Raw genomic sequence first — 13,174 nt, forward strand, 5'->3', positions numbered from 1 at the left:
AGTCATTTCCATTCTAAAAATGTATACTTTTAGATTCTTTAGACTAATAATTTAGCAGTTATGAGGCCCGAAAGTTTTCATAATTCCAGGGTTCAGACCAACCTTAAAGCATTTGATTCTTTTTTGGAATGATATTCATACCAATTTCATAGCTGAATATTATAGTATCATTCATGCAATTTTTAAATTGGTGGTTTTAAATTCAAGAAAAAACTAAGGAAGCAAGATGCTTTTGTAAATCCAATCGGACCTGTTAACACCAAATAAAAAGGGATATAGATTATTTAATGATATTTTGTTCAATATACATGTAGATCTCTTACAGATAAGTGTAAATGGCAAAGTGAGTTAATGCGCAATTTTACAGAAACAGAATGGAAAGATATTTGTAGTCTCAATTTCAAATTCACAAAATCATTTAATGATGTAAAATTAATATGGTTTCAGTACAGAATAATACACAGAATTAAGATGTGTTGTGGGAGCTGGTGGATCCATATTGTATGTGTTTCTTTCCTACCACCAGCTCCAAGTACAGGGAATAAAATTTACGTGAAAAAAGTTGCAGTTCAGGTTAACATGGTTAGTCTAGTTCTAGGGTAGCCAGTATTGGTTATAAACATCTCAGAAAAAGGTAACTGACCCCCTTAAATAATGACAATTATTCAAAAACGGGTGATTGAATTACAAATCTGTAAAATGCGTTGGCATGGTTGGAAACAGAATTTATTTCTGCACATTTTGACGCCTCATTTGTAGCAATTGACTGAATATTAACGTCACAATTAACTCAATGTAGCCCAAGATTTGAAAGTTGCAGTAAATTCTATTGATTTTGCATTCAGTGTAATGGAAGGAAATCTGTGTAATGATTTCCGAGTGTTTTTGTATTGTAAAAATTTGTATGTAAGTGCAACTTTCAAATCTGGACCTCACTACATTAAATTGACCGGTGTTTTATTGTTTTCTGAGCTATTGTATCAAATGAGGTGTCAAAATGCGCAGAAATATATTCTGCTTCCAACTCATTTTACAGATTTGCAATACAATAGCCCGTTTTTGAATAATGACCATTATTTAAGGGGGGTTAGTTACTTTTTTTGGATGTATTTACAAAACCCAAAGTGGCTGTTTATAGTAATCGCTAAACACCGTAAAACCTCGTCTACAAGCATATAGCGTGATTCTGATGAAAGCTAAATTAATCCAGGCGCCATTATGGAGTTTGAGCAAATAAATTACAGATCCAAGCATATACAAAGAAGTATCATTGTAAGACTAATCTATCGTATTGGCCATTCACGCTTGTTTCATTTCTTAATTGAGCTTTCATCAAAAACGCTATATATGCTTGTAGACGAGGTTTTACGGTATTATGAGACCCCGTTTGATACTACTGTAAGAATTCAAAGTTGGTGATCATGATACGGTAGCATTCGTAGCATTTGGTATAGCCAGGAAGGTAAATGGTACGTGGCTGACCAGCTGCTCCATGAGGATTTCAAGTTCAAGTTCAAGTCCATGTTCAATATTATTATTAAATACATTCAGGCCTTTGGCACATAGTATTAATATTTTGCATTATAAAACGTCACAAATACAAAAACAACACAAATTATTTTTACACAGCTGTGACGCTGTATCTTATATCGTACAGGTTCCTTCTTCTGTCGACCTTTATATTTGCTCTAGCACTGACATGCTCACACCGAATTTGACCTAACTTGGTCACAACCATCACTGACTATGCCCGGCCCCTATATTATACATGCCACATGTCTTCTCTGATTCGATGAATCGCCACCATGAGCTCATTGCAGTAGTGTTTGGATGTAGTCTCAGACCAGACTGTATGCGGCTATCACGAACAACATACTAGGAACGACGAGCGTTAGGATCGACATAAACTGGCTGTGTAGTAGACTAGTTTGGATGCGAAAGGTACTATGACGTTCCACCGCACAATATCACCCGTAAACCGCATGGCGTTAGCAGTGAACGCCTCTTCGCAATCTCTCTAGTACTCTTTTGTCGACTTGCTGAAGCAACACGTCTTGTCAATTAAGTTGAACATGGTGGATGAATAACAGCTGTCCCTGCACAAAGTGAATGAATGGTGAAAACAGCACCGTCTTGGAAATTGTCGTTTGTGCAAGGAATTTGTACGAAATAATACGCAAGCCTACAGTGGTCTTCACGGGACATAAGTTTGGATAATACTTTGCAGAAACTGATTAATTAATGTTTTGAATAAGTGTATTTGTGATGTATATTTGTATAAACTAAGAAGAGGTAATTTTGGCCTTTGTCAAGATATTCTAAGGACACAATTGTTCAGGTAATCCCATGTGAAATCTGATAAGGTCATGTCTACTATATGGGGTGTATGGATATCAACTGCAATGGCTGAAAAGTCAATAGAAAATTACATATTACGGCATTTCATTTTTTAAATTCAAAAACTTATACCATATTTGGAATCAGCTTGAAAGTGTATCAAAATGAGTACAAACAAGCCTATTATTGATTAAGAGGCTCTTGCGATACGGTAGCTCTTGATATTATGACTTTGCGACTTTCCATGTTGAAGGCTATGGCTAGGAGGCAGACCGATAACTTTAAAGCATAAACACCTGTTACATCATCTCAAAAATTACCAAACTTATATTATCATGACTAGTTTTGAATTGATTTACCTGACGTACGCTTAGAAGTAATCGAGAGGTTGCGATTTACTTGGCGTACGCTTAGAAGCCGCGATTTCCAAACGCCGTGTCGTAAACCCGTATACCTGTTCAAAACTCATTGGCGCACTCTTAGATGTATGTATTGCGGAAGACTCGCACCCTTTCAATTCACCAAGGCAATTGAAACCTGATACCAATTTATTTTAATAAAATTTATCGTGAACATATGAAAATAATATGGTGTAGGCTGTCGATACGGGCACCGTTACCTTGTAACTTATATAGCAACCTATTCACTTTTTACTTTACTTGACCCGCTATATAGTCTTTTACAACCTCTGAAACATAGTCTACAGCTAGAGTATAAAATAACCATGAATGTAATGAGAGCTAATACCAAGACTGCGATGACGTCTAGTAGCAAGTACTGGAATATGTTCAAATCTAAAGCAGCAGATCGTAAATGTTTGGCGCCATCATGACGTATAACATATTCTATCCAATCAACGGCTTCTTCTGTTGGTGTGCGGGGTGAGTCTCGGAATATGGCGGATATACGTGTGGCGTTGCTCTTATAACTAAGAAGAGAAAAAAGGAAGAACAATAGGAATATGTTTATTTTACCTTAATCATAAAACATAATTCTAAAAATGCTTATTAAGGTTAGCAACTGTTTTTAACTGTTGCGATTTGGTAGTTCACAGTATCTTGCGAAAGGTAGTGAGCTTTGGCAAAAATTGCATTGATCATTTCATAGCGAGTGTGTAGAAGAATTCAAATATCACAGGTATACTTTTGTAGGTCCTGTGGTTCTTGATTTATGTTGTAAAGAGGACTGAAACAACAACACATCGTGTACCCTTAAAGCAGTTAATCATTTAGAATCATCCTTATATAGTGCGTTTGGTTGGAATTAATACACTCTTAATTTCACAGATATTATGTCACCTATGCATCGCCCTTAATCTCATAGATATAGGTCATTTATTCATCCTGATTGAAGTATCCCTTTCTGATAAGTCTTAGTCTTTGGGAGAAGCTCTGTGCTCTTGAAACATGGGCATAATCTTACCTTGGGTCGCTAATGACTGTACGTATAGCTTGAGCCAACTCGTTACTGGTCAATGTAGTGATGTCAACTTTCACCGCCATACCACGTGACACCAATCTTTGTGCATTGTCGTATTGGTCAGCAAACAATGGCACAGCTACCATAGGTACTCCGTGATATACAGCTTCCCATACACCATTCATACCACAGTGGTATACAAAGGCTTTGATCTGGGGATGACCTGTGAACAGAGACGAAGGGCAATATGGTATAAGTCATACCAATGGTTAACTAGTTTCCAGTATGTTCCACTGTGGACGATTAGAATTTAATATTCAACATCAAAGTATATAAACAATTTTGAACTCCCATTTCGAACACATTGTGCGCAGTATTATGATATATGATGATATATGACCGATTTCATAAAACAATAGGGGTGGTACAGTGGTATATTTATGGCACATTTCTCCGAAGTGTTCAAAATGCCAAATCTGTGTTGCCGATAGTTTTTAAGTCGTATTCAGACTTGTTTCGTCAGAAAGAAATGACTTTTATTAATATAACTTATACTTAGGAGTTGCTTTCTAAAATATGCGGGGCTAGAGGTTGTAACATGCCTAGAAAGTATAAAACAATAAAGCTGATTATGCATATCCATTGTTTTCCTCCATGTCGCCAGCCAAGGTGCGTTCCGTATAATGTGTCCCTGCTCGCTAAACATGCGCCCATATAATGGATTGTAGGTACTTTTCATTAGCTGGTATCATGCCCTAAATTAAAAAGTATAAAACATCACAACACAGGTTATTAATTTTTTCCAACAGGTCTATGAGACAATGTCGCCAATATTGTTCACAGATACGTTACCATATTTCTAATGGATAACAATCTGTGAAATAATTGGCTAGATGAATGTTCTCATATATATGTGATGGATCAAGCAGGTTCCATAGTTATATTATGTGTGATACATAATACACTGGTTTCAAAGTAAAAAAAATCAGGTCTATTAAAGGCAAAAAGTCCTTACGTTACGTTCATGTCGTCACAGCTACGTTACCTAAATTCTATTCCCCTGTGAAAAAACGCTGTGATAAATGAAGCCAAATACCATACCAGACTTTAGTACATTGGGTGATGACTGATCAAGTATGGGTATTAAGTCGGTAAGTTTTTACACTTGTACGATTATGACAAAGGTGGGACAGGGCTTCACAGATACGTTACCACAGATACGTTACCACAAATATGTACAAGTAATATTGCTTGTGGTTGGCATTTAGTTATTCCTGAGACCAAATTTGAACACTTTATCGGAGAATGTGCCTAATGTCCAGAGCAGCCCCCTGGCTGCAAATTAAAAAAATAATATATAATCCCCTGGACACTGCTGATCATCTAACAGCATTTTGGCAAGTAGTTCTCATGGGGTTAAGTCGACTCTTACTGGCTTACCTAGCAGATCATTTTGTGGTATCCAGTCTACAACCTTGACATCAGGAGTCAAAGTGGCCGATGGTTTGCCGTTCAACTTCCAGATAACCTTTTGAGGTAACTGAGCGAAAGCTCCAGCAAAGAGACCTGCCACATCTTCATCGATACCAGTTGCATAAGAGCCCATTGAAAACAAAACTACGCCATCTTCACCAGCACTCTCAAGAAACTCTATCCATTCCTGCATGGTTCAAATGTAAGCAAAAGGCTAAGTAGTATCTCCGTTAGTCATGTTAGTGATATCTTGACTATAAACACAAGAAACTGAAATTTTTACCAATCATGTAAACGGGTACCATCATGATTATAAAAGTTAAGAGGCATGAAGATGATGAGAAAGCATAAAGAGGTTGCGATTTCCAAACGCTGTGATCGTACGCACGTTTATCTATTCAAAATCACTCTCCTGTGACCCCGGGCCTGTGACGGAGCAGTACTTTTTTTAGCGATTTGTAACTCACCCTCGCTAGAGGGCGTCCTGGTCCTGTCGTTAAGCCTCCTACTGTTCTTGTATTAGGCAACAACGGTCTCGGGAAATCCAGAGCAAAATGTGTATTGATCAAAAAAAGCCTCTGCATCCTCACAAAATATGGAAGAATCAAGTCCATGCTGAGCTCTCAATTCCTTTGTTGGATCAACTACTAAGTTAAATATAACCAAGTAAAGTAAGCAAGTTGAAAAATTTATTAACCGTTCTGAGAATGACATCACGTGATCACTCCCGGTAGTTATTTCTGGCATGTATGCAGGATTTGCAGGAGTACGACTGGTTAAAGGAGTGTTTCGTGATCCTAGCATCCTCTTTTTATGACATTTTTCAGTACATATCCACGAAAAAGCCTATTCCCAAAATTTCAGTTGATTCCGATTTTGCGTTTGCGAGTTATGCATGATTATGTGTATTACACTGCTCCATAGACAATGCGTTGTAATTTCGTTCTGGTGCACCAGAACGAAATTCAAATTTCACGATATCTTTGCAAAACGAATTAATCTGCAAGAAATATTTTGTACATAAACATTATGTAGCCAGAGGTTTCCAGTGATATAAAAATCTCAACTTTTTTGAGAAAAGTGGGGGATGAGGCTGTGGATCACGAAATGCCCCTTTAATTGCGATAGAAAGGGTATTGCCATTATAGCAGACACACCCACATATGGAACTCCCATATACTGTCGTAAATATTGAAATATTGGACAGAAACCGTTTACGTCTGCCACTGATATATCGAAGTTTGAATCACGCAATGTCGAAAGAATCTTTTGGTTGAGTAATAAATGGTGACATTTATCAGATCGCATTTGCATAAAGTTACGGTCCTTTTCTCGTGATATTTCCATAATCCATTGTATATATCTGCCCTGCAATCCGGCTACTGTCATGCCTGCCATATAGTCACGATAATCAGCAAGTTTAACTGACGGGAAAAAGATGTATTTAATAGCCTGCTCTGTAGGATTTTGCGATGACCTAATGAGAGGCTCATGACGATCCGCTAGGAGCATTGTAATGTTATGACCAGGGCTATGACACTCACCTCATTTGCATGGCAAAATTACCCGTCTCCTCTGCAGCCAATTTGGTTTCGCTCCATCGAAATCAAGCTGGTCACGGAGGAGACTACCCTTTGTGTTGTGTTTGTTCATTTGTGTATGGAGAGCCCTTTTGGAGTCTATAATGACTTTAGGATACGCTCTCAGCTAGAGTCCGACGCTGCATTGTACTAGAAATACCTTTTTTGTGAAATCGCCATAGAGCCAATCGGGAACACGTATTCGTTTTGAAAATATAGCATTAAAATTAGTATCACCCTTGTGGCCCCGTGCAGTGGAAAACCTTAATTCTTTCATTAAAAGGAAATGAAAATTAAAAAACACGGATCTACCTGTGCACCTATAAAATGGGCACAGCAATTTGTCTCAAATATGAATGAATTTTAAGAAACATATGGGATATGATGAACATTGACCTGACGCCATGATAGTAGGATCTATTAGTCGTTTTATATACAATGTTTATACCGTATTGTCATAATACCAATATTTGTCATTATATATGATGAGTAATATTTAGCAACGTAAATGTGCAGTTCATATGCACAAACGAATACTGATCTCTGTGATATTCAGGTTTTGTACATCACATATAACATGTCACATAGGAGGTCATACGTGTTGACCTTCATCTATTGTATTTGTTCATCTGTGTATGGAGAGGATTAACGCCATTAAAACTCCATCAGTATTAGGGCGTAGTTCAGTGAACTCACCGGATTGCTGTTCCAAGTACTTTGATAATACAGATAATATGTATTAATGGGTCGAGGCGATTGCATTGAAAAACCTAATAAATTATTCATAACAGTTACGTAATCAATCGATAGTGCGGACACTTTTCATTTGCAAACCACCAAAATTCGTGATCTTTTAGCGTTGGAAAAGAAACCACGTGAATAGAGTGCCCTCTCAAGAATATCAACTCTCTGGTTATGACCACGATCCATCAATGCCCTGCCAAGGGGGTGACACTAAATTCACGGTTGTTCTATTAGCAACGCAAAATCTATGAAAAATTCAGCTGGTTTACTAGATAGAAAGTGAGGCCAGTTATCGATCCGTTATAGCTCGTTATGAATAATTCATGTTCGACCACTTGGATCATGTTAATTGAGTTTGGCAAATAACCACGTTGTTAGTTTTGCGAACTTTGCCTGTTCAATGAGAGTATAGCGCGCCCCCAATACATCTGGGCACAAAACAGGCGAAAACGATCCAGTTTAATGAAATGGCGGACGGGTATTCCCATCAGGCACCAGTGATATGTTTTTCAAAGAAAGTCTACTAATTTGATATGAAATGACATTTTGCAATAGCAAAGTCAAAATTAGGACTTGCTGTCAATAATATGAAGGAAATATGTGACAGAGGCAAGGTGGGAAATACAAGTAGTATTTAAGTTATAATAACCTTTGATACCCGACCTGACCTTCCATCATGGCGCCTTATTCGTCTTTATGTATTTCTATTATGCTCTCAAGTTAAATAAAATACCAATCTGCTCTGAGCAGACAATGTTACTTGGCTCCCAGCATGAATTATTGATTTTATACGGAAGTAAAGAAATGCACAGTGTATGTGCATGATGTGCAAGCATACTCCAAATATTTACGGTAAATCTGAATAGTGGTCACATGTTAACATATCATGTGTTCGGGAAATCACGTGGCAACATTTTAAGATTTCAGGCTTGTTTACTAGTTAATTGCCATTTGTACTCTTTATTATTTATCTTTGTTAATTAACATATATTTTAAATGCTGATAAATCGTGGTTGGCTACCCATGATATCTGTTAAATTCAATGTTTTATGAATATAATTCTACCACGCAGAGGGGTCACGCAGCAGAATTTCACATCACCTGACTTAGCTACATTTCGAAGCTCTGCTCTTCAAATTCATGTAAATTTCAAAGTTTATACATTTAATATATTTAATATGATACTAATTTTTTGTTATAACCAACTGGTACACGAAATATACTCGCTTATTACCTATACAGAAAGGTGATTATCAGCCTTCACTCAGCAAATTGACATGCCCGGCATATGCAGCCATTCTCCGTCTGGATAACATGACTGTCGCCCTTAATACGTCTGGGCGCAAATTTAAATAACAATACGCTATTTACATATCAATGCGGCCTCATGCTAATTAAAGCTGCCCCATCCAGGAGTTCATCTATGGCCCTGCCCAGTTTGAGCATTACATGGTAGTGGCTCCCTTCACCATGTCATGGGGGTGACACTAAATTCACGGTTATTCTATTACGCACGCAAACCTATGACAAATCCCGCTGGTTTGCTTGGTAGAAAATGAGTCCAGTTATCGATCGGTTATGGATATTAGCATGTTCGACCCTTGATTATGTTAATTACGGTTGACAAATAAAGCCGCCATTCAGTTTGCGAACTTTGTCTGTTCAATGCGAGTACCAAGCTTGAAAGTGCGCCCCCCTCTGAGAGCTGAGACCACTGACCTCCACTGACCTCGTTTGTTTTGTTTCCTCGTGTGATGATAAATATCATTCAATCTATAGTTATCGGACGTACACGTTGTATTACCGCCCTAAGCAGTTTATTTTTAAAAACAAGTAAATAATCATTACTCGCCGTTCTATTTGATCTTGTGCATTTCCCAAATCACGTAATAAATTGAAACGCCCTCAATTGAGCTGAGGCCACTGATTATGTAATCACCCGAGTGTTTTGAATTTTGATTTATACACTACAGCGTGTGAGCCGGTTAGTAATATTAATGAAGTGACACACTGATGCACGGCGTTTATAGCACTTGTACAATGTCACTTGCTGAATACGTATAGGCCTACTCATAGTATTTAAAATCTATGGCCTACTAGAAGAGTTTATGTCTATCAAAAGAATGATTGAATGATTTTGGAGATTATCCCGGGGGGAGCCAGGGGGGGGAAGGGTTTTTTTTGCACATAGGCCCTATTCATGGTAGGCCTACACCTATTAAATAAAATGCTCTAAAAAGGCTTAGGATAACAGTACGTTACCGGGGGTAAAATTTCCGAATGGCCCGCCAAATATCGCTCCCCCCTCTCAGCCTGCCAAAAATCGCTTGCACCCCCCTCTCGGTCCGCCAAAAATTCTTAGCCCCCCCCCCCCCTCTTGCACATGCCAATGATTTGCGGGTATCATGCGGTATGGCTTATTATGTTGCGAGCGCGGCGAGCAGGAAAATTTGCATATTAAAGCGTTTCCGTACTGTTTTTCGAAGCCTTTTAGAGCGTTTTATTTAAAACACACCCCATGGATGTGTGCCAAAAATCGCTTTCCCCCCCCCGGCCGGCCAAAAATTGCTTGTCTCCCCTTGCGGCTCGCCAAAAATTCTTGCCCCCCCAATTTTACCTCCCCAGGGATCATAACTATTGCACAGCCCCTAATGATTTCAAAAGAGAAATAGGGCTACAGCAATTTTATGAAAACAAAACAAATATACAGATAGAGATAGATAGCCGTAAACGAAATGGGACATCTATTGCATTGATTTTTCTTGCACAACTTTTATTGATTCATCTAATAATTAATTAGTTAATTAATGAATGAATGTATGAATTAATTACTTAATAAATAAATAAATTAATAAATTAATTAATTAATTAATTAATTAATTAATTAATTATTAATTAATTAATAAATTAATAAATTAATAAATTAATAAATTAATAAATTAATAAATAAATAAATTAATTAATTAATTAATTAATTAATTAATTAATTAATTAATTAATTAATTAATTAATTAATTAATTAATTAATTTATTTATTTATTTATTTATTTATTTATTTATTTATTTATTTATTTATTTATTTATTAATTAATTTATTAATTTATTTATTCATTTATTAATTTATTTATTTGCTTGTTTATTTATTTATTCAATTTAAGCCTATTGAAGTAACTCAGCTCTTAAACATTTCACGTACTCACTTGCAACGGCTCAACGAATTAATTGATACATCAATTCTTCAAGTTATCAATCAATCAAACAATAACAATATTAATAATTATATAATAGTCAATTTCGATCAATAGACTTATCAAACCATCAAACAATGAAACAATGAACTGATCGACCAATCAAGTTGTCGATCAATTTTAATTTTATTACTTGTGATGACGTGAGACTAAATGACTGACAGATTGACTGATTGATATGTTGATGTATGGGTTGATTGATTGATGAATTGATTGATTGATTGATGATTGATTGTTGGAATAAAGTGTGAAGGTATAACAGGTAAATGAATGAATGCAAGAGTAATTGAGAGGAGGGAGTTGATTGGTTGATTGATTTACTGACCATATATTATTTCACACAATATTATTTTGTAAGATGGATGATTACTGAATCTGTCATTATGGTAAAATAGACAGTGGTGACGGTAGATTTCTTGGCATTGGTGGATGAATTAATTTTTCTGAAATAAATGCGAGCAATAAATTGCCATTTTGAAATTAAAGTGAGACAGGTGTCAAGAGAAATCAAAAATCATCATTATATCAATGTGTTTTTCATTATTAGACACATTAACATAATGCACTTTTGATAATACATTAAACAAACTTTCAAAAGTTATGCAAATCGGATAAAAAAATTTAAAAACAACGTTTTTTTAATTTTCAAACGCGTTTTTTACACATTTCATTTTTTCACTATATTTCGACCTGAAATAAAATGTAGCTCCAAAAGTATACCCACCATAAAAGGCCTTAAACTTTGCATATATTGTCTTTAGACTATTTTCTACTGCATGCACCTACAATCAAATTAATCTTTCTGGGACAATTATAAAAATATTTGGTCAAATTTACAAAATTTTAATAATTTAAATAATATTGTTCATGATATAATTAATTGGGTTGTTTTGTCATCAGAATGAGATTAATTTTAAGTGAGTGAGTGATGAAGTGAGTATAAATGTTAGTGATTAAATAATAAATTAATTAATTAATAATTAATTATATTAATTAATTAATTAATTAATTAATTAATTAATTAATTAATTAATTAATTAATTAATTAATTAATAATTAATTAATATTAATTAATTAATTAAGTAAGTAATTAATAATAAATTAAAAATAAATTATAGTACACACAAGTTATTGTAATATATTTTTTTCCAATAGAGGCATAACATTCTGTTTCAAAATATTTATTTAAATTTATTTGATTATTTTCTAACTTAAATATTTTCTTTAGAGCAAAGACAAATATTTTCCCTTTTCTCTAGTAGAGCTGTCTCCAATTTGAGCCCAAAATAAAACTCTGCTTCTTTTATTGATTTAATTTCACGATTTATTCCATTGAGCAATATCAAGGATTAAAATCACACGTCTCACAGCAGATAGTTACTTGGCGTAGTGGTCGTACGCTGTGCCTTTCAACCGAGAGGTACCGAGATCGATTCCCGCCTCCGCCTACTATTTTGTTCAAGACTGAAAAGAATGAAGCTTATTTGACTTTACAACACTAAATTATTCATGGCTTACCCTACCTGGTGGTGTAAAGCAACGCTCTGCAGGGTCTATTGTTCTATTGTTTCCGATTAGAGCGCTGACATATTGGAAAATGTTGCCAATCAATATTCATGAGAGCGTACATTCAACGTCCAGTTTGCGAAATTGGGTGAGTTGTGTTTGGTAGGTGTGAAATACATCTGACTGGGCGTTTTAATTACGAAACGAATAAAGGCATTGACATCATCGAATGGCTGCCCAGTGCTGTTATGTGTTTAGTTATTATATAGGCCTAATAATTATTATTAAATGTATTCGTCATTCCTTTCTTTTCCCTTCTTTGTACTTATTCTTTCCTAGACCTACACTTTATCACTCCCTCGCTCTCATTGTCCCCTCTCACCTCTCGCCCTCCCTCTCTCATTCCCATCATTTTCCTTATATTTCTATTTATCTACTTGTCTTTATTATATCTTTTTATTTCTCCCTTCTCCAAAGACTTCTACCAGAGGTGAATCTGCCCCTCCCCAACCCCCTCCCCTCTTTGAGTACGCCACTATTTCTATACCAATCTCTTTCTTAAAATAAAATTAAATGGAAATTTCTTAAAAACAACCTTTATAGGCCTATACTTATACTTAAATGTATGCGTATAGCGATTACCATTATAGTGTAATATAGATGGACTGGACATGGCAGCCTTCATACATTCTAATATGTAATCGATCAGAAGAGCATTCAATTTATTTAAATGAAACGCCTAACGTCAGGTGGGTGGTAAAGATGATTGCATCGACAGCTAAAGCCTCCTTATATAGAATTCAGACCCACACCAGCACACATTTGGGATACGTGAGTACAATGGTACCACTTTACTCATGACTGCCC

General features: G+C 35.8%; 1 protein-coding gene across 1 annotated transcript; it reads right to left on the minus strand.

The window, feature by feature from the left end:
• Positions 1-2,774: 2,774 nt before the first annotated feature.
• On the minus strand, positions 2,775-5,978 carry LOC140136208 (UDP-glucuronosyltransferase 2A2-like). The gene is made up of 4 exons (XM_072157929.1): positions 5,697-5,978; positions 5,197-5,416; positions 3,760-3,979; positions 2,775-3,265 (listed from the first exon to the last, which is right to left on the minus strand). The coding sequence occupies exons 1-4, from the start codon at positions 5,841-5,843 to the stop codon at positions 2,977-2,979; spliced, it is 876 nt and encodes a 291-aa protein (XP_072014030.1). The 5' UTR covers positions 5,844-5,978; the 3' UTR covers positions 2,775-2,976.
• Between the last annotated feature and the right edge of the window lie 7,196 nt (positions 5,979-13,174).

The sequence above is a fragment of the Amphiura filiformis genome, chromosome 2, assembly GCF_039555335.1.
Source record: "Amphiura filiformis chromosome 2, Afil_fr2py, whole genome shotgun sequence".
In the NCBI taxonomy this organism is placed as follows: Eukaryota; Metazoa; Echinodermata; class Ophiuroidea; order Amphilepidida; family Amphiuridae; genus Amphiura; species Amphiura filiformis.